Source organism: Paroedura picta, chromosome 5 (assembly GCF_049243985.1).
Source record: "Paroedura picta isolate Pp20150507F chromosome 5, Ppicta_v3.0, whole genome shotgun sequence".
Classification (NCBI taxonomy): domain Eukaryota; kingdom Metazoa; phylum Chordata; class Lepidosauria; order Squamata; family Gekkonidae; genus Paroedura; species Paroedura picta.
Window position 1 is genome coordinate 113082527 of NC_135373.1, and position 23589 is coordinate 113106115.

The window sequence follows — 23589 nt, forward strand, 5'->3', positions numbered from 1 at the left end:
AAACGCCAAGCAGTACGGTAACTTTTTTACGAAATCGCTTTACGAGGCATATACCGGGCAACTTGACTCGGCTCCTTCGACTTCCTCGCCGTGTCTTGCCGATACGTTTAGAACGACTTTCGCGTCCGTGAGAGAACCCGGCGCGTTTGGACTTCATTTCCCAAGAAGCCCTACAAACGAACTGTATAGCAGACGGATGCATAGCGAGTGGTGATTGGGCAAAAGAATCTGACCTGGTTTCTCACGCCCCTTACGATTGGACACCTTCCACCGCGGCAGGTCGCCCTTTTGTTTGAGTTTCGGGTTTTCCGTTGAAACCCGGCGGAGCAGCCGCGCGAGCGAGCGAGACTGCCGGAGTGGCTGGCCCGGAGAACCCGCAAAGCGCCGGAGGCGGCTCTCTGCCCGGGGAGGAAAGGAAGGAAGTCCTTCCTTCACGCTTTTGCAACTGACATTGCAAACTGGTGTTGTTGGGGGTGCGTTGGACGGGCAGGCGCTCAACTGTGTGATTGTGCACCCACTGACCCACGGGTTGTGGCGGCGTAAGGGGCTGATCGTGCACCTGGTGGGTAGCAACCTTTTCTCATTTGGTTTGTACTTGTTTTCCACCGCTGGACCCACGCAAAAGCCCATTTAAGCAGTGGGGTGTAAGAAGCTGGTACGTAAACGAGAGAGTCAATCTGTTGTAAAATTACAGCAATTAGTTTGTTTGTTTATTTTTTTAAGTAGCTATGATGCTTGGTGTAGTGGTTAAGAAGGGCGGTTTCTAATCTGGCGATCCTGGTTTGATTACCCGCTCCACCATATGCAGCCAGCTGGGTGAACTTGGGCTAGTCTCAGCCCTGATAGTGATGTTCTCATAGAACAGTTCTGTCAGAGCTCTCTCAGTCCCACCAAGTCACAGGGCATCGGTTGTGGGGAGAGGAAAGTGAAGACAATTGTAAGCCACTTTAGGACTCCTGGTAGAGAAAAGCAGCATATGAGAATTAACTCTTCTAACTAGTAAGTGAAACGATTGCTGGATCCTTCAATATATGTATAAATAGAACTAGTTTTAAGAGCCTCTTGTGGCACAGAGTGGTAAGGCAGCAGACATGCGAAGCGTCCTCAGTCATGCAAGTTTCTGACCTGCCTGGCTGACAATTTCATTTATCAAATGGTAGATGAACCCACAAGAGGTTCAGCCATACTGGACTTAATACTGACCAACAGGCAAGAGTTGGTGGATGAGGTGAAGGAGGTGGGGACCCTAGGGGGAAGTGACCATGTCCTCATAGAATTCCTTTTGAGATGGGGAGCCAAGGAAGCTTGTAGCCAGACGCGGATGTTGGATTTTCGTAGGGCAAACTTTAATAAACTCAGAGACATGATGAGTGTCATACCATGGACAAGAATGCTGGAAGGGAAGGGAGCATGTGAAGGGTGGGCGCTACTCAAACAAGAGCTATTGCATGCTCAATCAATGACTATTCCAGAAATACGAAAACACTGCAGGAGCTCTAAGAAGCCTATTTGGATGAACAGAGAACTTCAAGAGGAACTAAGAAAGAAAAGGAAAATGTTCAGGAAATGGAGGGAAGGACACAGCTCTAAAGAAGAGTACCTACAGGTTACTAGGCACTGTAGATCAATCATCAGAAAGGCCAAAGCTGAGAGTGAGCTAAGATTGGCCAGGGAAGCCCATTGTAACAAGAAAAGATTTTTCAGTTACGTGAGGAGCAAACGTAAAGTAAAGGAGGCAATAGGCCCGTTGTTGGGTGCGGATGGACAAACTCTAACGAAAGATGCAGAGAAAGCAGAAAGGCTTAGTGCCTATTTTACATCTGTTTTTTCCCACAGGTCTAAGTGTTTAGGCACATCTAGAGATGGCTGTAGCCAAAGGATAGTGTCTGGGTGGCAGGTTAACATGGATAGAGAGGTGGTCGAGAGGCATTTAGCTGCACTGGATGAGTTCAAATCCCCTGGTCCAGATGAAATGCACCCGAGAGTACTCAAAGAACTTTCCAGAGAACTTGCACAGCCCTTGTCCATCATCTTCGGAACCTCTTTAAGGACTGGAGATGTCCCGGAGGACTGGAAAAGAGCAAACGTTATTCCGATCTTCAAAAAAGGGAGGAAGGATGACCCGGGAAACTACAGACCAGTGAGTCTGACCTCTGTTGTGGGGAAGATAATGGAGCAGATATTAAAGGGAGCGATCTGCAAACATCTGGAGGACAATTTGGTGATCCAAGGAAGTCAGCATGGATTTGTCTCCAACAGGTCCTGCCAGACCAACCTAGTTTCCTTTTTTGACCAAGTAACAGGTTTGCTGGATCGGGGAAATTTGGTTGATGTCATTTACTTGGATTTTAGTAAAGCTTTTGACAAGGTTCCCCATGATGTTCTGATGGATAAGTTGAAGGACTGCAATCTGGATTTTCAGATCGTTAGGTGGATAGGGAATTGGTTAGAGAACCGCACTCAAAGAGTTGTTGTCAATGGTGTTTCATCAGACTGGAGAGAGGTGAGTAGCGGGGTACCTCAGGGTTCGGTGCTCGGCCCGGTACTTTTTAACATATTTATTAATGATCTAGATGAGGAGGTGGAGGGACTACTCATCAAGTTTGCAGATGACACCAAATTGGGAGGACTGGCAAATACTCCGGAAGATAGAGACAGAGTTCAACGAGATCTGAACACAATGGAAAAATGGGCAAATGAGAACAAGATGCAATTTAATAAAGATAAGTGTAAAGTTCTGCATCTGGGTCAGAAAAATGAAAAGCATGCCTACTGGATGGGGGATACGCTTCTAGGTAGCACTGTGTGTGAACGAGACCTTGGGGTACTTGTGGATTGTAAACTAAACATGAGCAGGCAGTGTGATGCAGCGGTAAAAAAGGCAAATGCCATTTTGGGCTGTATCAACAGAGGCATCACATCAAAATCACAAGATGTCATAGTCCCATTGTATACGGCACTGGTCAGACCACACCTGGAGTACTGTGTGCAGTTCTGGAGGCCTCACTTCAAGAAGGACATCGATAAAATTGAAAGGGTACAGAGGAGAGCGACGAAGATGATCTGGGGCCAAGGGACCAAGCCCTATGAAGATAGGTTGAGGGACTTGGGAATGTTCAGCCTGGAGAAAAGGAGGTTGAGAGGGGACATGATAGCCCTCTTTAAGTATTTGAAAGGTTGTCACTTGGAGGAGGGCAGGATGCTGTTTCTGCTGGCTGCAGAGGAAAGGACACGCAGTAATGGGTTTAAACTTCAAGTACAACGATATAGGCTAGATATCAGGAAAAAGTTTTTCTCAGTCAGAGTCGTTCAGCAGTGGAATAGGCTGCCTAAGGAGGTGGTGAGCGCCCCCTCACTGGAAGTCTTCAAGCAAAGGTTGGATACACACTTTTCTTGGATGCTTTAGGATGCTTAGGGCTAATCCTGCGTTGAGCAGGGGGTTGGACTAGATGGCCTGTATGGCCCCTTCCAACTCTATGATTCTATGATTCTATGATTCTATGCTGTCTGAAACTCTGCCCATGAGGCTGGGAGCTCGATCCCAGCAGCTGGCTCAAGATTGACTCAGCCTTCCATCCTTCCGAGGTCGGCAAAATGAGTACCCAGCTTGCCGGGGGGTAAACGGTAATGACTGGGGAAGGTACTGGCAAACCACCCCGTATTGAGTCTGCCATGAAAACGCTAGAGGGCATCACCCCAAGGGTCAGACATGACTTGGTGTTTGCACAGGGGATACCTTTACTTTTAGAATTAGTTTGCTCAGCCCAAAGGCCAAGAAGTGACATAGGCTGATCCTGCATTGAGCAGGGGGTTGGACTAGGTGGCCTGTAGGCCCCTTCCAACTCTATGATACTATGATAGTGATATACATATGCATAGTTTTGTGTTTGTAGATGTCTGGGTAGCAGGGAGGGCTGTTCCTAGTTCTGCAGAAGCTACATAGCTAATGGAGGATGAGCTGCCCAAATGTTAGCGTGAACAAGAATGCAGATTAGGAATTAGACTTGAGAAGTCTTTTTTTTTTAAGCAGATTTTGGACAGTCCCCCCTTGAATCTGTTGATAGTACTGGTCTCACTGGACTTTTGATCTGGCTCAGAACAGGAAAGCGCCTAAGATATTTGGCTGCTAGAAACAGGTTGCAGAATAAAATATAATGTGGGTGGGATCAGGACTCTGATCTTTCAGGTAGAGAAGAAGGTGGCAGGTGAAGCGAAGAGGACTAAAGGGTTTGCTTTGGAGAGTGTATTATGGGAAGTACAGAACAGAGTTTGACTCCAGTGGCACCTTTAAGACCAACAAAGTTTTATGTAAGGTATAAGCTTTCATGTGTACCTGCACTTCAGATACAGGCATCCTTTGGTAACAAAAGTAAAATCATCTCAAGAAGGTGGTTTTTGAGTCTAAAAAGCTCACATCCCCCAAAATCTTGTTGGCCTCTTAAGACGCTACTGGGCTCAAATCTAAAAGTAAAATTAGTTACTGGAGAATTGTTAACACATTTGTTATGCTTGTGTAATTGATCATATGCTCCTGTTATTAAAAGGGATTTTCTCCCCATGCTGATGCAGTTGACAGAGTGAATACCATGGCTTCTTCTCAAAGAACACCCCCTGCTCCCAAAAAGTAAGTAAGAAAACAGGTAGCCACATTCGTATGGCCCCATTGGTTCCTTCTTCCTTGCACTTCTGGGCTTTGGTGCATGTCCTAGGCCAGATAGATTATATCCTTTGAAAGCTGTATTCTTTGCTGCCCATTGGGACAGCTATCTGCCCCTCGTATCATTACTTCTGGTGCAAGAATCTTTTGGGCATCCCTTCTCAACTGCTCTGCTTTATATAGATGCCTGCTGCTTTTTCTTAAGTACCATCTTTCCCCTTTAGAGAAAGATTATCGCCTTGCTGTATATGAATGATGAAACAATCAAGACCAGTACAGGAACATGTGATACCAGCATCTGTGCCAGTTTGCCAGGCACAATTCAAAGTGTATCCTGCAAAGCCCAATGAGGCTTGTAGTAGTCTGATTGCTCCATTCTAAGTCCATTGGCCTATGTTGACCTGAAGCCAACAGGTTTCTTAAGTTTATATTATTATTATTATTATTATTATTATTATTATTATTATTATTATTATTATTATTATTATTATTTAGATTTATATACCGCCCTCCCCGAAGGCTCACAAATATGTTTGTGTATATTGCAGTATATTATGATTGAACTGGAGAGATATGTTGCATTAAAAGCCAAAGAAATGAATACACAGAGGGCTTCTGTGTAATGCCTTGTAATTGTCCTCAAGGGCAAACGTGTGTGTTGCAGTAATCTAGCTGTGAAGTTACTGCAGCAGAAAATATACAGTGGTCAAATACTCCTCTGTATATTCAAGAAGATATATGCTTATTTGAACTTTTCATGCAAAACTCTGCGTCCTGGGGCATAGATGTAGCTGTGCCATTGGAACAGAAACAGAAGAAGGTCTCTCTGACCCTCTCCTAAAGTCATACCAGCAGAAGAATCATTAGACTGAAGCGGGATCTCTTCCTGAGCTCCGTTCTTCCCTTGTTAGGATGTGATGAAGGAGCAGTAGTGGTGTGGGTAGATTCCCTCACAGTTCCAAGATGGATCAGTGAAGATCCTTTTCCAAAGGCATTCAAACCACCTTGGTTAGAATGGGAGAAAGGGTCTGTCTGCCTCAGGACCTACTCTGCTCCTCTTCGCATCTTTCTTTTGGACCATTCCTGTGAATTCCTATTCCACATTTTGCAAACCTAAGGTACGCTGAATGTTTATTCAGAATTCCAAATCTGATTCACATTTGTTGAGAATATCTGCATACTTCGTAAAACTGTGCAGCTCCCATCTTTTTAAATGGCTTTTTCTTTCCTCTTAAGGAAGGGTTGAGGCTTGGCATTTGTAGGTTATTTTGTATTTTAATGAGTCTGTTATTTTACTCATGTTTGCTGCATTCCCCCATGCTGCTCAGGTCTGCTACCTGTCGTGGCACTCCCAAACGTGCCAGTTCCTCAACTCCTAACCAGAACGACTCTACTCCTCTCCCTTCTATCAATGAGCGCTTGGCCTACCTCCGCCCCTCCCGGGAACTGCTGGAGTACTACCGAAAGAAGATTGCCCAGTTTGATGAAGAACATGAAGAGTTAGTTAAAAGGCTGGAGAAATACAAAGCAACGTATGATGAGCAGGTAAAAAAAGAAGGAGCTGAATATCCAACCAAGAGGAGAAGATTCTCAGTGGTTGACAGAGAGCATTACTGTTATGAATGAAAATTTTTGCCCTTCTCTTATGGCTGGCAAAATTTTATATCTTGGACCTTGGGAAAATATGGTTTTAAAAAAAATTATAACATTTATAGACCATCCCTCTCCGAGGACGGGCTTGGGGAGGTTTACAACATTAAAGTTCTACTTAAAATAGAATAAAGTTAAAAAAATAGATACTTCATAATGCTCTGTTGTTCCACTTCTTAGCCATATGTTCAGTGGTGGGATATTCTGGAAGGAAGGAGGCCCATGTGGTTTTATTTACTGGTTCTGGCCTCAACCATAATCCTGGTGGAATCATGCCATCTTACAGGCCCTGAGGAATTTAAGTAATTCCATCAGGGGATGGGTCTCCATTGGCAACTAATTCCACCAGGCTACAGCCGTGACCAAAATGACCCTGGCTCTGGTTGAGGGTAGTCATACTTCTTTCAGACCAGGGGCCGCATTAGAAGATCATGGTGATCTGGGGGCGTACAGGGAATGGCAGTCCCTCAGATACTGCAGTTGAATTGTTGGAAAATACCATTTTATTATTACCTGGAGCTTCTGGCCCCGCATTGTGTCCACGCAACCGTTACAGTGGGGCAGGCCGCTTATACCACAGGAGCCCCTTCCCCACGCGTATGCGGGGGAAATGTGGGGCATCCCACCCTGCCGCAACAGAACGGCAGCAGCACGCCATGGCTGCCGCCATGCATAATCATTGAGACTGAATTCTAGTCTTAACAAAGCTAAATCATCTCTGTATACCACATTGGTCAGACCTTGCTTGGGGTATTGCATGCAGTTCTGGAGTTCTCAATTCAAAATGGACATGGCCAAAATTGAGAGGGTGCCTAAAAGTTAGTACGATATGCACCAGGCCTCAAGGGGGAGAAGAGCTTTCTAAAACTGAGGTTCCACCACTGAAAAAGACCTTGTCATTGCCACTCACCTGTAAAGCTGGAGGGACAGAGAGCAGGGCTTGATGGACGAATCTTAACTGATGGATTGGACAGTATGGGTAGATGGTAGAAGTAGAAGACTTAAGTTTGCACAGACTTAAGTTCACACTGTAAAGAATTTTCACTATCAGTATGAGGCCTACAAAAGTATTCCAGATGAATCCACTGGCAAATGAGTGACATTCTCTAGAGAAGAGGTAGTCAACCTGTGGTCCTCCAGATGTCCGTGGACTACAATTCCCATGAGCCCCTGCCAGCATTTGCAGGGACATCTGGAGGACCACAGGTTGACTTCCCCTGCTCTAGAGATCTGCCGTAGAGCGAGTCAAAGCCAGTGCTGGCTGATAGCCCCTGGCCTTGAGAGAAGCCATCCAGGGCTAACTCATTTCTTGTAATCTGCTGTTGATCTGGGCTAGGCCAGGGTCCTCTCCCATGACCAAGTATGCTTTTCCTCTGATATAGTTGCTTCCATTTCCCCCCCTGTCTAGCACAAATTGCAGTGGGAAATGCGTCAGCGGGAAGAAGAAATTGCTGAGCTGCAGAAGGCTTTGAGTGACATGCAAGTTTACCTCTTCCAGGAAAGGGAACATGTGCTGCGCCTCTACGCCGAGAACGACCGACTGAAAATCAGGTTTGTCCACTGGATGGGGAGAGTGAGAGGTGCAGAAGTCGGAGGGGAGACCTCCTTCCCATCTTATTTATTTATATTTAGTTATAGTTGGATTTATATACCGCCGTTCACCAAAAGGTCTCACGGCGGTTCACAATGAAATATAAAATCCCAGTAAAATCACATAAAACCCCATAAATACCCCCATTATTACAATAAAAAGATGGCATTCTATTCTGTAACTCTCCCCATTTTCCCCGCTTGTTCAGAGAGAGGTCGGGCGTTAATTCCGTAAGAGAGGAGAGAAAAACTGGCCGATGGATTTAGGGATCTTGGATGGAACCCGGGCTCTGCCCTGGCCTCAACCATACGCCTGGCGGAAGAGCTCCGTCTTACGGGCCCTGCGGAAAGATGGTAGTTCCGATCTGCGTACCCTCATGCGTTGTTGGGCCCTAGTGGGTGGTCTTGTTGAACATCTAGGAGTGGCACACGTAGGAAGGGCAGGGTTTTGTCTTGGGCTTGGGAACATCAAGAAGCCCCATTCCAGGTGAAACAAGGAGGGGAGGGGCTGGCGGCATCTCTAGTGCTGGCTGGTTGCAGGCCTCCTGGTGCCAGAGGACTGGTCCTATCAGAAGCTTAAACAGCACAAGTAACCAAGTCACAAAGGCTTGCCCAAGCAACGGAGACACAACTTCTGTTTGATGTCTGATGGGGCAGAGTGTGGCAGTTTTGTTCCAGGACGATCAGGGCATGCGCCTTAAGATAGCCAAGCCTTGTGGGGGGTTGGCATTAATCCAGGAGCATGCAAAGCCTTTACACTCACAGTTAAAGGAGCAGTGATGGCACAACTGCGAGCCTGCAGCTGTGGTTGTAGGCACACACACCTCTTTCACTCAGAGCTAGCGTTCCCAGGGGGGGAAATAGCAATATTTCCTTTCTCTGTCTCTCCTTCACATCTGGCTTTTGCAGGAGGCAGCCCCATTTCTCCCCCCCCCCACACACACACACACAAGCTACTCACACTGGTGCCAAGTACTCCTTCTCAGCCTAACCTACTTCACCAGAACTGTTGGGAAGATAAAAAGAGGAAGGAAGAGCCATGTGCGCCACCCTGTACTGGTTGGAGTAAAGGTGAGAGGGAAATGTACCAGATGTGGTTTCCTCAGGCTGATTCTAATTGGGGCAAAGCACGTACAAAGATGGGCTTCTTCCTTTCCCTAAGTCCTGTGCATTTCTCAGAGAAATTGAGTCAGGAAAATGATTTGTGGAGTGCAGTGATCTAATATCGGGGATTACTCCACTGGGTTACCATCTATATTTCCTTTAAGAAATAGTTGGTGCAAACATTTCAGCCTGTTTCTCGGAAAAATCCTTTTGATTGTAACTCCTGTTTGAAAGCCATCAGGGGAAAAAATAGATCCAAGATTAACAGTGGACTCCGTAAAAAGAGTTGCATCCTCCTAAATACAGCGCCCCTCTTTGGATTAGGATTTTCTTATTGTTTGTTTATTCAGAAAATACTTTTACCAACCCTCTAGGGTATGAATTCTTCCCATGTCCTTGTTTGCAAACACAAGCCTCTATGCAGAATCCTGCATCCGTTTCTTTAGTGCAGTCTAATCAGTCTTCCACAACTACCTTTCATGTGCTTTTCTTACCCCATCGATAATACTCTCTGTCCCAACTCACTGGCTTATTAAAATGTGTATGATCAGAATGATGTGCTTATCATACTCAGCGCTGAGATGTGGTCCGGTGGAAGTGGGGGGTCCAGACCTTTTCTGTTGTATTTGTGTCTTAGCACAGAAATCAGTTCATGTTAATCCATTCTAGGGATATGCGTGACTCTACCAGCAAGACATGCACCTGCAAAAACTACCATGGTATAGAGCAGTGGTCTCCAGCCCCTGGTCCGGGGACCGGGACCAGTCCGTGGATCAGTCGGTACCGGGCCGCAGCTTCTCCTTATTCTCCTCCCCGGCTGCTGCTCTGCTACTCTGCCGCCAGCTCACCTTTGATGCTCTCCAGCGCCCGCCATGGCTGGAGCTCCCCCTCGGTGTGGCACTGTGCAGCTGCTGCTGGCAGCACCCCCCAGCGGGAAGTCAGGGGCTCCAGCGGGAAAGCAAGTGGAGCAGGGGCTCAGGCGGAAGCGGCGTCCCTTGGCAAAAGACTACCACCCCCCAGGCCTCAGTAAAATTGTCAAGCATTGACCGGTCCCCGGTGATAAAAAGGTTGGGGACCACTGGTATAGAGGTTAGCATCAGATTGTGGCTTATTCCACACACACTGGATAATGCAATTTCAGTTCACCTTAGAAGTAGATTTTCCTCTTCTGCACAGGAAAATCCAGCTGCCAAAGCACATTGGAAGTGCCTGATCCAACATGTACAGAATGGGCCTAGGATCGGGGAGATTCAGGTTCATATTCCTACTGTACCCTGTGTAAACATGCTGAGTGACCATAGGCCAATCATACATACCCAGCCTCACCAACTTCACTGTGTTGTTGTGGGGATAAAATCAAGGGAAGGGGAATGATACAAAATGATTTGAATCCCCATTGGAAAGAAAAGTGGGGCATGAATGGAAAAAAAATAATATTGGAAGCTACCCTGCTTGTTCACAGTTGTTCTTGAGTTGTAACAAATTTCCTCCAACGTATCTCGGAGGGTCACTTACAGAGCCTTCCTAAACTCTTATGCACCCTTTTAAATCCATTGAGGAAGTTGAGGAGGGTGCAACTCTGTTGAGGATGGCATTGTTCTATTGCCTCCTAGTGGTTTGAGGAGGAAGCATTTTGAGTGAAGGAACTACTCTGTATTCCCCGTCAGCTCTCTGTGGAATAGATGCAGGTTTTAGAGAGGCCGACAGATGCAGTCTTCGGAAGCAGGGGGAGATTATATTAGAAATGAGTTTATTTCCTGGCCTTCCATTAACCACTTCCTTTGCCAACCCCCCCCCCCAAAAAAAAACAAAAACAAAAACAAATCTTGTGTTATTCAGATTTCACAGGGGTTAAAATTTCCCTGTTACACACAGGCAGGAAATCTGACTCAGTTTTATCACAGGTTAACTTGGCACTGAATATTGGGGATTAGAGAAAGGGTACATGTTATATGACTTGATACATCTGGGGACAGAAATGAGAGGTATTTTTTTCTACTGATCCCAGGGAGCTTGAGGACAGGAAGAAGATCCAGCATCTCTTGGCTTTGGTGGGGCCAGATAATGGTGAGGTCACCTATTTTCACAAGGAACCCCCCCACAAGGTAAAAAATCCTGTTCATCTACCTTTTTTTTTTAAGTACTTCATTTTTCTCTCTTTGAGATTTGTTACCTCTGGTTCACCAAACAGTATAACAAATGTAGGCTGTGTTTCCAAATCCTGAAACAAATTTTAAGAAGTCCAGCAGTGAAAAAGCTGAAGAATAAGAAATCATTCACTTAGCTCTAGAACCCATTGAATAGAAATGCCCATGGAGGTTGTTCCAAAGCTAGGACACTGCCACAGAGTACTTTTTATATACCCAGAGCAATTTATTGGAGTTTAAATCCTGGGTTTATCTAGTCCAGGGTTAATGAAACCCAGGGGTTTATGATGGCCCTGGAAGGGTTTTCCAAATGGACGGGAATTAATTCGTTTCTTATACATTTTTAAAATTTGTTAAACATTTATCAGTCATATAAGAGCCAGTTTTGTGTAGTGGTTAGGAGTGCGGACTTCTAATCTGGCAAGCCAGGTACGATTCTGTGCTCCCCCACATGCAACCAGCTGGGTGACCTTGGGCTCATCATGGCACTGATAGAACTGTTCTGGCCGAGCAGTGATATCAGGGCTCTCTCAGCCTCACCCACCCCACAGGGTGTCTGTTGTGGGGAGAGGAATGGGAAGGCGACTGTAAGCCGCTTTGGGTACTCCTTCGGGTAGGGAAAAGCGGCATATAAGAACCAACTCTTCTTCTTCATATATATTAAATATATATTGTCATGTCGACCCACCTTTCCTCCCCTCCCAAAATGGCCAACAATGTATTTGGAGGGAGTGGGAAGGGGCGTGGCCTCAGGTGGGCGTGTCCACAGCTATGTTTCCCAAGCGTATTCTGCATGATCACGCCACTTCTGGTGTTTCTCAAAGCCTGAAGAATGTTTCTGGAGTTTCTCTACAGTGAAACAGCTGAGAAAGGCTGACCTAGCCCCAAGCAACGCTTTCAAAAGGGCTTTTGAATGCTTCTTATCAAACTATTTTCAGCAGACTACTTTTAGCAATCCTTGTTTTGGTCACCTTATTTGCAGTCTGCCGTACAGTAAATACACAGAACAGGGAAGGATCCTGTAGCCAGCGGCCTTGCTATCTAATCTCTGGGTCCTATACAAATATCCTTCTGTGGTTTATGGCTAATACAGGTCCAGCGTGGATGGGTGACCAGTATGAGAATGGTGAGAATGGCATGTACTCTGTAAGAGCTGCAGCGCTGATCCTCTTGCATTCAAAAAAGGAGGAGAAATGGGTAGTAGCTCTGCTGAGCAGTTTTGGGTTCTGTGGGTCTCTTTAGGCCTTTATACAAATGTGCCAAACAATTCTACAAACTATATAATAATAACAACTTAATTTGTATAGCCTTCCCTTCCTGGTTGGGTGAGGGCAGGTATATATAGCAAGGCGGAGTGGAAAGCTTATGGATCCAATTCCAAACTGAATTCTGTACTTTCTGGGGGCATCCAGGAAGGCCGGACAACATTGACAGCAGACTAAGATTCCTGGCAGTTTTTAAGTTGCAACTCTGCGGCTAGCTGCCCGCACTTGATGCCCCATTAAGACGCATTGCAAGTCCCAGGCCTGTGACTTGTTGAGCCAAGTATCTCTGCCTTCCCTAGAAAAAGGTTTATAGGGTTAAACGCAAAGCTCTGGTGTAAGAGGGCAAGCGGGCACCTGGGACCCAGAACAAGGCCCCGCACTGAACCCACAACTATCTGAGTGAGACAGCTGGTGGAATCCTTTACTACTTTCTACTCGTGAGTGTGTTCCTCTCTAGAAGAACAAGCCTCTCTGCGCAGTAGACTTTGAGCCACTAGATTGTACCACTGATGTCTTTTCTCTTCCATGACTTTATCTCTTGACATGTCCAAGGACGGAGCAATGAGGAGCCAGTTAACTAGAACGCTTTTGGTTCTCTTAGGTCACTATTCCTCAGAGGCTAATCAAGAGCAAAGATCCATATGAACGGAATGAGAACAGCACTCTAAAAACAGGTAACAGAACGTGCGCCTCGCAAAGGAAAGCGGCCGAATAGCAGGATATTCTGGAGATGTATAGGGAGGATCTGTGTTTTACCCACATGTCCACTTCCAAAAAAGAGCCTCTTGTGGCGCAGAGTGGTAAGGCAGCCGTCTGAAAGCTCTGTCCATGAGGCTGGGAGTTCAATCCCAGCAGCCGGCTCAAGGTTGACTCAGCCTTCCATCCTTCCGAGGTCGGTAAAATGAGTACCCAGCTTGCTGGGGGGTAAACGGTAATGACTGGGGAAGGCACTGGCAAACCACCCCGTATTGAGTCTGCCATGAAAACGCTAGAGGGCGTCACCCCAAGGATCAGACATGACTTGGTGCTTGCACAGGGGATACCTTTACCTTTAACACTTCCAAACATGTTCTCTCCAGTGGAAATCCCTCGCAGAACGCCCTTTCCTTTTCTCTCAGCCACTGCTCCCTAATAGAAACTCCCATCTCAGTTTAATTTACCTGAATAGGGTCACTTTCCTTTTCTTTTCTTTTTTTAAATCAATGGAAACTTCTGCTTTAGGTGTCAAAAGCTCTGCCTCAAAGCCAGCAGCAAAAGGAGGGAAATCGGAAAGCGCAGAGAGATACCAGAGGGACAACCAGACGCTCTTATTACAGGTAGGGGCTTGCCACGTGGGTTGATTTGTGCTCCCGCCCATTGCTTGCCAGGTCTGCCAAGGGAGATGGCTGGTTCAGGTGGCCTCTTGTGGACAGTAAAAATCTATGAAAAGCTACTATTTGGGACAGTAATGTGTGCTTCGCCAGTGGCTTCTTTCTGGAAGATAATAAAACGCCCAGGGAAGGGGAAGGAATTTTTAAAAATTTTACTTCCTTTATAGCCCGCCTTTCTCCGAGGCAGCTTACATCATTCTCCTGTCCTCCCCTTTTCCCTCACAACAACCCTGTGAGGTGGGTTAGTCAGAGAGCGTGATGGGCCCGATGTTGCTCAGTGAGCACGAAGAATCCTGCCAGATCCTAGCCCATCGCTCCAGCTACTGCACCACCCTGGTAAGAAAGTGCAGTGAGCTTTGATGAGACCACTCGGCCAGAAGAAAATCAACAGTAAACGTCTTATTAGCCCATCCCTTTCAGGGAGTTGAATGCCAGATGCTGAATGGCTTTTTTTTGTGTTTGCCCAGTGCTATCAGCCCGCAAGGCAGCAGTGTATCTGGCAGAGATCTTGTGGCTCCTCCCTAGACATGTGGGGGCACCAGCTCGATGCCAACCGAGTGTAAAGCTTCATGCGTCTGACAAAGTGGGCCCTGGCTGTGCGCGTTACAATAAATGTGCTAGTTTTTGAAGTCCCACAATGCTCCCTTTGTCTCGGCTGCAGCCAGAGCTGGGAGACCCTTCTGGAACCTGTGCAAGGCATCTGTTCTCAGGTTCCTGCCCGGGGTGTCTTGAAATTAGCTAGCAAATGTATAAGTGACTGTCCTGCTTCCACTCGCTTTCCTTTCATCTGCCCACACGGGATTCAGCTGTGATTTGGGCTTTCCCTGCTCAGCCCCCTGCTTCGTAGCCAGCAGCCAAAAAAGGGGGAAACTAGAAAGTCTGGAGAAGAATTGGCCTGTTGTGGTTGGCTTCAGACCATCTCAGCGTTTATTATCATTATCATTATAATTAATTAATTAAACTTTTATTCCAGTTATGGGGTTATAATGGGGTCCCCTTCAACCCCTAGCCACCCCCCCTCCGGGTATCTGGGGTATTCATGTGACCTACCCATTTAAATTATAAGCCATTTAAATCCAGTCAGATGGCCAGCCTGTCCTATGACCAGTGCAGTGTCATCCTTGCATTCGTTCAAGAACCTGTCAACAGAGAGTTCATTGATAGGGATCTTTTTATCTGAAGATGATCTCAGCGCACGAGGCAGTCATGGAGTGGAGTCGCTTCACACGGTGGCACTTGACTGTCCTGATAGCAGAATAGGCTCCCTCACCGTGGGGTTCAGAATTGCTTCTGTACTGAAGAAGAAGAGTTGGTTCTTATATGCCACTTTTCCCTATGCGAAGGAGGCTCAAAGCGGCTTACAGTCGCCTTCCCGTTCCTCTCCAGGAATGATTTCAGGCATGTAAGAATGACCAGCTTATTTCTACCGGGCAACTTCCTATTATTGAAAATGTAGAACACTTTAGATTATCGCAGAGTAACTTTTCATGTCGAATGCAAAGGCTGAAGAGAAATCAAAAAGTGCAGATAGCGGAGAAGCAGAAATTCTTCCAAAAGAGCAGGGCACAGGGAATCCCAACCTCTTTCAGCTGCATTTGTCCCAAATGACTACAGTTGGCCAGATATTATGTTGTCAGACTGTCAAACCTTAAGAGAATTGGGACTCCTGCAAAAAAAAATGTACCAACAGTTATTCTGTAAAGGAAGTAGGGGATGTTGTTCAGCCTGATGTGACCGTCATCTCTCTGCCTGTTTCCTGTGCCGATCCAGGTGGAGGCCCTTCAAGCTCAGTTGGAAGAACAGGCTCGGCTTGCCAAAGAGCAGCTTGAGGCGTTGCTAGAAGACCGGCGTATCCGCGTTGAAGAAGCTCAGGTCCAGCATCAGAGGGATCAGGACAAGATCAAAGACCTTACTGAAAAGTGGGTGTGAGAAGTTGTGCCTGTTTCTGGTGATGCTCCCAGGGGGGTAGACTATAAAAATGAATGATACTGTAAATGGAGAGGTGAGCTGGTCAGCTATGTTTACGGTGATGTCTGTGGCTCTCGGTGTTGGAGGGAAATAGGAGGAGACGTGAGGGAATCTTGTTTTTTCTGGAAACAGGAGTGACATGGCAAGGGAGATCGTTTCAGGGGTGTTGCCATGATGCTTTTCAGTAGAAGAGCAAGAGTCCAGAGCTCCCTTCGTCAGATCCAATGGAAAGAAAGGACATACACCCCTATCGTATTAGACTCCATTAGTAGTCTGCATTCTGAATCCACTGACTCAGAGATCTGATGCTATATCGGTCACCCAGGTAGTCTGTAGACTCGTCATCTAATGGTCTTGAGATCAAACTCAGGAATGGCCTGATTTGCGTGCCATTTCTTCGGGATGTCTTCTTTTGGGGGGAGCAGCCATCTACACTTTGCACGCATGAAGTCCGAGGTTCTGTCCCTGGCATCTCCACTCAGAGGACCTCTGTCTAGTAATCATGGATAATTACTCCCAGACAGAATAAGCAGTGCTGGACTAGATGGATCAGTGGCTTAATTCATTATAGCAGCACCTGCGTTCAAATCCCCCCAGGGTGGCCCACTGTTTTTCCTGTTTCATAGAATCACATTTCAAACCAGTATGCAAGAGGACGCATCTTTTTCCCCCTTTAGACTCTGATCCGTGCAGCTCTTGTCTTGCAAAGAGGATGCGTAAGGAATGCAAGAACTGGGGGACAACGCAGTCATTGTTCTTTCCCTCTCACGCACACGTTTCAGATACAACAAAGTTCAAAACTTGCTGCACGAGAGCACCCGCGATTTCCTCCAACTGAAATTGGAGGCACGGACCAATGAGAAATCCTGGATGGCAGAGAAGGACTGTCTGCTAAGGAGGCTGGACAAAAGGAAGGACGGGCCAAAGCCAAGCCGGGTTCGGTGGGACAGCAGCAGAATTCGGGACCGTGGCCGCAGCCCCCGAGACAGCAGTCACATCCAGCCGGAGGAGAGCAGCCCAGACGAGTGGGAGAGCAGTCCCTGCCAGCATAGCTTCAGCCGGAAGTTGGAAAGCTCTCCGGAGAAGACGGGCGAGGCCAAGCATGCCTTCCGAGTAGAGTGCGAATGCCACAAAACGCACAGCGCAGACTTGAAGGTAACAGCAGCTACCCGCTGTGAATGGTGTTGTGCATGCCAGGAAAGGGTAAAGGGCAATAAGGTTCATAGCACACTTGCGGAATTGTAGGCAGTCTGGTTTTGGTCAGCACCTGGATGAGGACCATACGAGCACTGCCTTGTTTTCTTTTGTCATGGAAGTCAAGGGCTAAATCGCTGTGTCCTAGCATACCAATAAGGAGGGAAGGCAGCCTAGTAGAGACTGTTCTCATCAGATCTTGGAAATTAAGTAGGGTAGGTCCTCAGATGGGGAAGCACTGAGGAAAGTATTGGCAAACCACCTCTGCTTCTCACTTGCCTGGAAAGGACTTGGTTGGGGGCACCATGACTTGACAGCATTTATGTACATCCCACACCAATACTCAGTTTGCAGAGGAGTGTACAACAGGGCTTTACGTTGAGCTGGGAGGTCAGATGGACACGTGCAAAGAAACAGATAAGGATGGATTAACATGAGCTTGAAAACAGAAGCATCTGCCAGCTTCCTGCTCTTCCCCCCAAGCAAAAGCTTGTTGTTGGGCACTTTGTGACATAATCCAGTAGAGCCCATCTGTGTTCCATTGTAACTGGTGTAACGTGTTGTCCTGCTTGGGCTATGTTGCATGTTCAGTGCAGAATACACGGAATATGGTTCATTTCAGTTATCCATAGATGGTTAACTTGCCAGAGTCCATTTTACTTCCATGGAAACTCTAACAGGTGGTATTTCAAACAGTGTTTTGGAATATTGGTGTAGTGATTAAAAAGCAGTGGCCTCTAATCTGGGGGAACCGGGTTTGATTCCCCGCTCCTCCACATACAGCCAGCTGGGTGACCTTGGGCCAGTCACAGTCCTATTAAGGGCTGTTCTCTCAGAGCAGTTCTGTCAGAGCTCTCTTAGCCCCACCTACCTCACAAAGTGTCTGTTCTGGGGAGAAGAAGGGAAGGCGATTGTAAGCCACTTTGAGACTTCTTTGAGTCATGAAAAGCGGGGTATAAACCCCCCAGCTCTCTATATGCTGCACATCAGGGTATACCACACTTGCACCTGGACTTGTCACAGTGTCAGCTGATGTGTTTTCAAGATGACCTCGTTTGCCTTGGATATTGCCTTTCGGTAAGGGAGCTGTGCATAAAACGTCCCACAATACAGCATTTGACAGCCCTTGGCATTTTGATCTCCACTCTAGGCCCTGCAAGGCCAATTGATACAGGAGCAACGGTTGGCCAACATGTACCGAGAGCAGTGCGTCACCCTGGAAGAAGAGCTGGCGAAGATCCGGGAGGCAGGGGACGTCAGCCGAGAGCTTTTCCAGGTAACGCCGGCAGCTAGCCTTTCGGCAGCCATGGGAGGGCGCTCTAGCCTCCACGATCCTGTCTGCGGGGCTCTCCCACTCACCCTTCTCCCGCCCACTTGCGTTGCCACAGGAGCGCTCAGAAAAGATGGGGAAGCGGCTGCAACTGCTGTCTCAGCGCTACGAGGCTTTGGAAAAGAGGCGCGGCCTGGAGGTGGAAGGCTTCAGGAACGACACCAGGCTCCTTCGGCAAAGGCTGAGGGACGTGGAGAAGCAGCTGTTCAAGGTAACGGGGGTTACGGCTAGGAGGGACAACTGGAACGGCCCCATTTTGTTGGCTCATACCCAGAATTCCCCCAGAGCTTGGCTGTGTGCTCCAGATTCCAGTTCCTTAGGTCTGTAAGCAGAGGTCATAATCTGCTTGAAGTTAGTAACTAATAATGAAGTTAGTTTTGACTGCAACGTGAATGTAAATTCTGCACCTGAGTACCTCCCCTGCCCTCTCTTGGGCTTTCCTTCTCTTTGTCTCCCAACGCAAAGCGCTGTGTGAAGCATTTGAGTATTAAACTTTATTTCACCTGTCACCTGCAGTTTTCTATTAACCATTGTCCGAGTGAGTCTGCTTCCTTTAAAATTGGCGAGAAACAGGCAGGTGTTATTAAGAGATTCCTTGAAGGGCAAACAGAAGTATTTATGATTATCTCTGATGATTGAGAGAGTGTTTGCGTGGTGATTGGGGGGTTAAGAGGCTGTAAGACAGGTGGAAAAGAGAAGCTATTTTGCTGAGTTCCAGTAATGTTTCTGTTTTGTTACATAAAGTCAGTGCGAGTACCCCCAAGACAAGCATAGCTTTAGATGCTTCAGACTCAAGATTAAGCACTAGAAAGTGAAATTCAACAACCTCATGTATTCCTTAATTCTGAAAATCCTAGGAAAAGGCTTGTTTTGACTGTCTGTTGCTGCAGTTGCTTTCGAAGGACTGTGCAGGCTTACTGCTGAATCCATTGACTTCAGTGGTGCCAAAGCCCTGGACTAGGAAGGGGTGTGGAGCATCGGAACAGTGCTAGCGTATGCCTTCGCTGCTTGTCAAAATGTCCACCCACAATTTCCTATGCTGAAAAAAAACAGATCAGCGCCCTCCAGCCTTTGTTCAAAACTGGCCTTCGAACGCCTTCTTGGGGAACTCTCCCAACAGAATATCTTTCTGCTGATGTGTCCACTTGTTTTTCCTTCCAGGTGACAATGACCGTCGGGCCAGACCAAGACCTTGCAGTTCTGCATGAAGTTCGCCAAGGGAACCGGAAGACTAAAAAAATTCAAGGGCAACTGAAAAACCTAAAGTCCAAAATCTACGGGCTGGAAACTGAGCTACGAGTCTGTTGAGGAAGGTGTGCCAGTGGAGTTTGGGGGTCAGCGTTCCCATGGAGAAAGCGGAAGCAGTGAAAACCATGTCGCTTGCTGTGACTCTGGGATGCAGCTTTATGCTCCGCGGCTGAAGGGGTCCGTGCAAGTTTATATGAGATTTGGGAAGGAAATGATCTTCATTTAACTTTTTTTTTTTAACTTATGCAAGCTTTGGCTTCTCTTTCCTGTGATGTCAGTTTATACAATGACTGGGCTGCGGTAACTGGTAAATGTCGTCATTTCAACAGACCCTGTCACAGACTGCAGGAAGTGTTTTTTTTTAACCTACTGAGAATGGTATACAGCAGGGGTAGTCAAACTGCGGCCCTCCAGATGTCCGTGGACTACAATTCCCAGGAGCCCCTGCCAGCGGCAGGGGCTCCTGGGAATTGTAGTCCACAGACATCTGGAGGGCTGCAGTTTGACTACCCCTGGTATACAGAGAAGGGATCTTCAGAGAGGTTCAAAGAAGAGAGCAGCCTCTGTGAGTCCTTCCCCAGGAATGACTCGGGAAGAGGGGGGGCTCCTGTGCAGTGCCCTAGGTCGTGTTTGGTCATGTTTACTGAATCAGAAGCCAATTTCTCCAGTGCACTGCTTATTTAAGCTCTCAAGGACTATAGCCCAGATTGGACCATTTTACTGGGAAAGAAAGCATGTTTTCCTTTCACAGAATTCCATAGGCTCTGAATGCTCTTTGTCTTACATGACAGGACTATGAGCACTTGCAGGGGTTAAGGGAGAGTTAGTCCTATGCTGTTGAATTGGGCATTATTAGGATTGCAGCTTTAGTCAAAACGACTGAGTGGCATAATTTTGCTTCTTACCACCCTTCACATTCAGATCCAAACAGGAGTAATATATTTATTCTTCTAAGAATGTTGTAGGGAGATGAGAGAGGAAGTAACTCTTCCCTGATGTCATATTAGCACTGTCCCTTGCCGTTTTTCAGTGATTCTACCACTAGGTCATTGCTGCAAACAGTAAAGAAATCCCCGCTGCAGATAATCACTGGGTCTTTCAAACCAGTACATTAAACTCACTTCTCTATGGGAAACAGAATGGCTTGGAAAAGGTGGTGCATTGCGGGTCATATGTGATCATGGTCTCACTCAAGTAGGAACACACTAGGAAACATACTACCTTAAGCATGGAGCATGTGCCAATGTCCAATTAGATAAGCTACTTGTGATTTACTACAAAGGAGTGTGTTTTGTGTGTGGAATTTGCAACTGTTCCCCCAGAAGCTCTTTTCTTTTTAGAAGAGGTGGCTTCCCATCCAAAAATATCTGTTAGGTTTTTCAGGAAGCCAAACAAGAGCACTATTAGAGTGTAATTATTAGCATACACCCTTTGTGCAGAGGTACATGCAACAGCGTCGCTACCCTCCTTGTCTCAGTGGCTGACGAAGCGGTAAGGTTTCTCCGACGGGCCGCAGCTGGTTTATAATGACAAAAAAATGACTAAGTCAGCACCCAGCAAAATTAGATTTTCTGTCACCTTTTCTCATGCCACCTTTTAATGAGCGCAAAGCATTTTTCAGGGAAGTTTCTTTTAGGGCAGTTTCTGTTTTGTGTGTTTTCTGTTCTGCAATGGTTAATTTGAAATCTGGGTTTTTAGACATTAAAATTGGAGTTGAATCCCTGCCTCAGCATTAAAAGCAAGAGGGTTTTATGGTACCTGAGAGTATGAACCACGGTATTAAGGCTCACTCCATCAGATACATGGCGGAGTCTCCTCAGTTGGCAGATCAAATATACAAAATGAACCGTGAGGCCAAAAGAAGACAGAATGCAAAATGTGGCTTCTACTCTGCCATTCCCTGGTGTATGAGTTAATATTGCCAATAAGACAATATTTATATCTCTGCTTATTGTTGTAGGACTGACATACCTGGTCTCCCATTTAAGCCCTAGATCAGGGGTAGTCAAACTGTGGCCCTCCAGATGTCCATGGACTACAACTCCCAGGAGCCCCTGCCAGCAAATGCTGGCAGGGGCTCCTGGGAATTGTAGTCCATGGACATCTGGAGGGCCGCAGTTTGAGTACCCCTGCCCTAGATGAAGACAAATCAACTCTGCAGGCAGTTCTAGCTCATCAATTTGTGCTAGAGTCTCTGTGATTTTTTTTAAATTTCACTGGGCAATGTATGACTTACCAGTACAAATCTCTATGCAGGTTACTGGATAAAAGTTTAATAGCAATACAGTTTAAAACTACATCATCAGATCAAGCCAACCAAGGCGTTACTCTCATACTGTAGGACAAGATCAAAATAAGCCAGTATAACTTACTCAACATAATGTTTGAAAGGTCTAACAGGAAGTCCTTTGAATCTTGCTAGAAGTGACAGTTCTTGGTTTCTTAGAATCAGAGTTGGAAGGGGCCATACAGGCCATGTAGTCCAACCCCCTGCTCAACGCAGGATCAGCCCAAAGCATCCTAAAGCATCCAAGAAAAGTGTGTATCCAACCTTTGCTTGAAGACTGCCAGTGAGGGGGAGCTCATCACCTCCTTAGGCAGCCTATTCCACTGCTTCTTGAAGCCTGCCGAGTGCCTCAGGGATTTCTCAATGATAAAAAAGCTGTGTTAATCCATTGCTTTATTAACTTTCTAAGGGAGGGCTAGGGAGAGGTAGACGATTGCCCCTTTAAAGCTTTTGGATCTCCTTACAAGGAGACGTCAGATTTCTTTCCCTCCTCTCCATTGTTCCAGACATTGTTAAGGAGTGGAAATCTAATTTTTAAAAAATTCATGCCCATTTTTAAGAAATCTGTAGAGGGTTTTTTTTAGCAATAATTTAAGACAAAATTGGGCTACTTTTGCACGCTTGCGTTGAAAGTAATGGGCAAAACCAATTGGACGGTCTCAGCAAATGGGATCTTTTTAATGGCTGAGGTGCTGAGTGGCAGGGCTGCTTCCTATCCAGACTACTAGAATATGCCTTGGAACAGGGGCAAACACTGGCAGGGGCTCATGGGAATTGCAGTCCATGGACATCTGGAGGACCACAGGTTGACTACCCCTGTCCTACATTGAAAGGACTGTTTGAGGAACGTTTTATGTTGTGGGGATTTCTTGAGGAACATCATCTGAGATTCCAGCCTGAAATGGTACCCCAAGAAACAGCTTTTTGGCCACTTGGTTCTGCAAGAACTAGACCAGAATTGCAGCTGTCAGCTGCTAGGATGTTTTCTCCACCTCCCGGTGTCTGTCGCTTCCTAGCAGTTGTTGAATTGCAAGCTGAAGTGCTTCAGGAGCGTCCTGCAAGGCACCACAATTAGAGCGGACATTGTGTTGTACTTGGCGTGAGCATCAAAGCCCAGGATTCAAATGTCTCTCTGCCCCGCGGGCTCATTGGCTCGAATCCCAGTCAGTCTCCGCTGATAGAAGAGATTGCTGCCAGTGGAGTAGGACTTCCTCCGCTCTCCTTTCTTTGCAACCTGAAGGACTGGCCAAAACCACCACTCTTCTGGGAATGGAAACGTTTGTGGGATCCAGTTCATTGGGATCTAATTGAGTGGGTGATGCCTGCCACTCGGCCATGCCTCCCATGGTACTGGGGGGGGTGATAATGCCCTTGTTCTCCAACAATGCCCATAAAGTGTTCTGATTGCTCAAGAAAGGCAGCGTGCAGATTCTGAGTCCTGTAAAACCTCCGAGGAAGTCAGAAATGCTATAAGGGTGGCTGCTGCTGTGGCAGGGAACTGCCAAATGCCAGGATGAAGATAACTAGCCTCCTACCTGCAGAACACTTCACCAGAACTAAGGTGAGCCCCACAAGGGAAGCAGGACGGAGAAATAACGGTATCAAACACTTTTTTCAAAAGCCCTTGGGCAGATCTTCCCATTATTTTTTCTGGGTCTTCCAGGGAATACATCCCCAGCAGGCAACCAGTAGCCCACGTGCTACCTCTTGGGGAATGCTGCTTTAGCATACGTACTCTCTGGGCGATGCCAATGTGATTTTAGATTACCTGGACAGCTG

At 46.8% G+C, this 23589-nt stretch overlaps 1 protein-coding gene across 4 annotated transcripts; it reads left to right on the forward strand.

Annotated features, from left to right (window-relative positions):
- The first annotated feature begins 257 nt into the window (after window positions 1-257).
- On the forward strand, window positions 258-19853 carry CCDC77 (coiled-coil domain containing 77). 4 transcript variants are annotated; one of them, XM_077339991.1, is made up of 12 exons: window positions 258-655; window positions 4570-4624; window positions 5986-6202; window positions 7716-7858; window positions 11010-11106; window positions 13015-13087; window positions 13635-13729; window positions 15554-15702; window positions 16534-16906; window positions 18096-18221; window positions 18334-18486; window positions 19437-19853. In XM_077339991.1, exons 2-12 carry the CDS (start codon window positions 4587-4589, stop codon window positions 19581-19583), a joined length of 1611 nt encoding a protein of 536 aa, XP_077196106.1. In that variant the 5' UTR covers window positions 258-655; window positions 4570-4586; the 3' UTR covers window positions 19584-19853. The 4 variants fall into 4 exon arrangements, with proteins under 4 accessions (XP_077196106.1, XP_077196107.1, XP_077196105.1 ...); XM_077339992.1 differs by having other exon boundaries at window positions 258-562; XM_077339990.1 differs by having other exon boundaries at window positions 259-655; window positions 4545-4624.
- The last annotated feature ends 3736 nt before the right edge of the window (window positions 19854-23589 follow it).

Bases quoted from the DNA above. Each gene is read 5' to 3' on its own strand.
- CCDC77 (XM_077339991.1), top strand. From the start codon at position 4,587: ATGGCTTCTTCTCAAAGAACACCCCCTGCTCCCAAAAA. The intron at 4,625-5,985 runs GTAAGTAAGAAA...CATGCTGCTCAG, and splicing joins ACACCCCCTGCTCCCAAAAA to GTCTGCTACCTGTCGTGGCA. The intron at 18,487-19,436 runs GTAACGGGGGTT...TTTTCCTTCCAG, and splicing joins TGGAGAAGCAGCTGTTCAAG to GTGACAATGACCGTCGGGCC.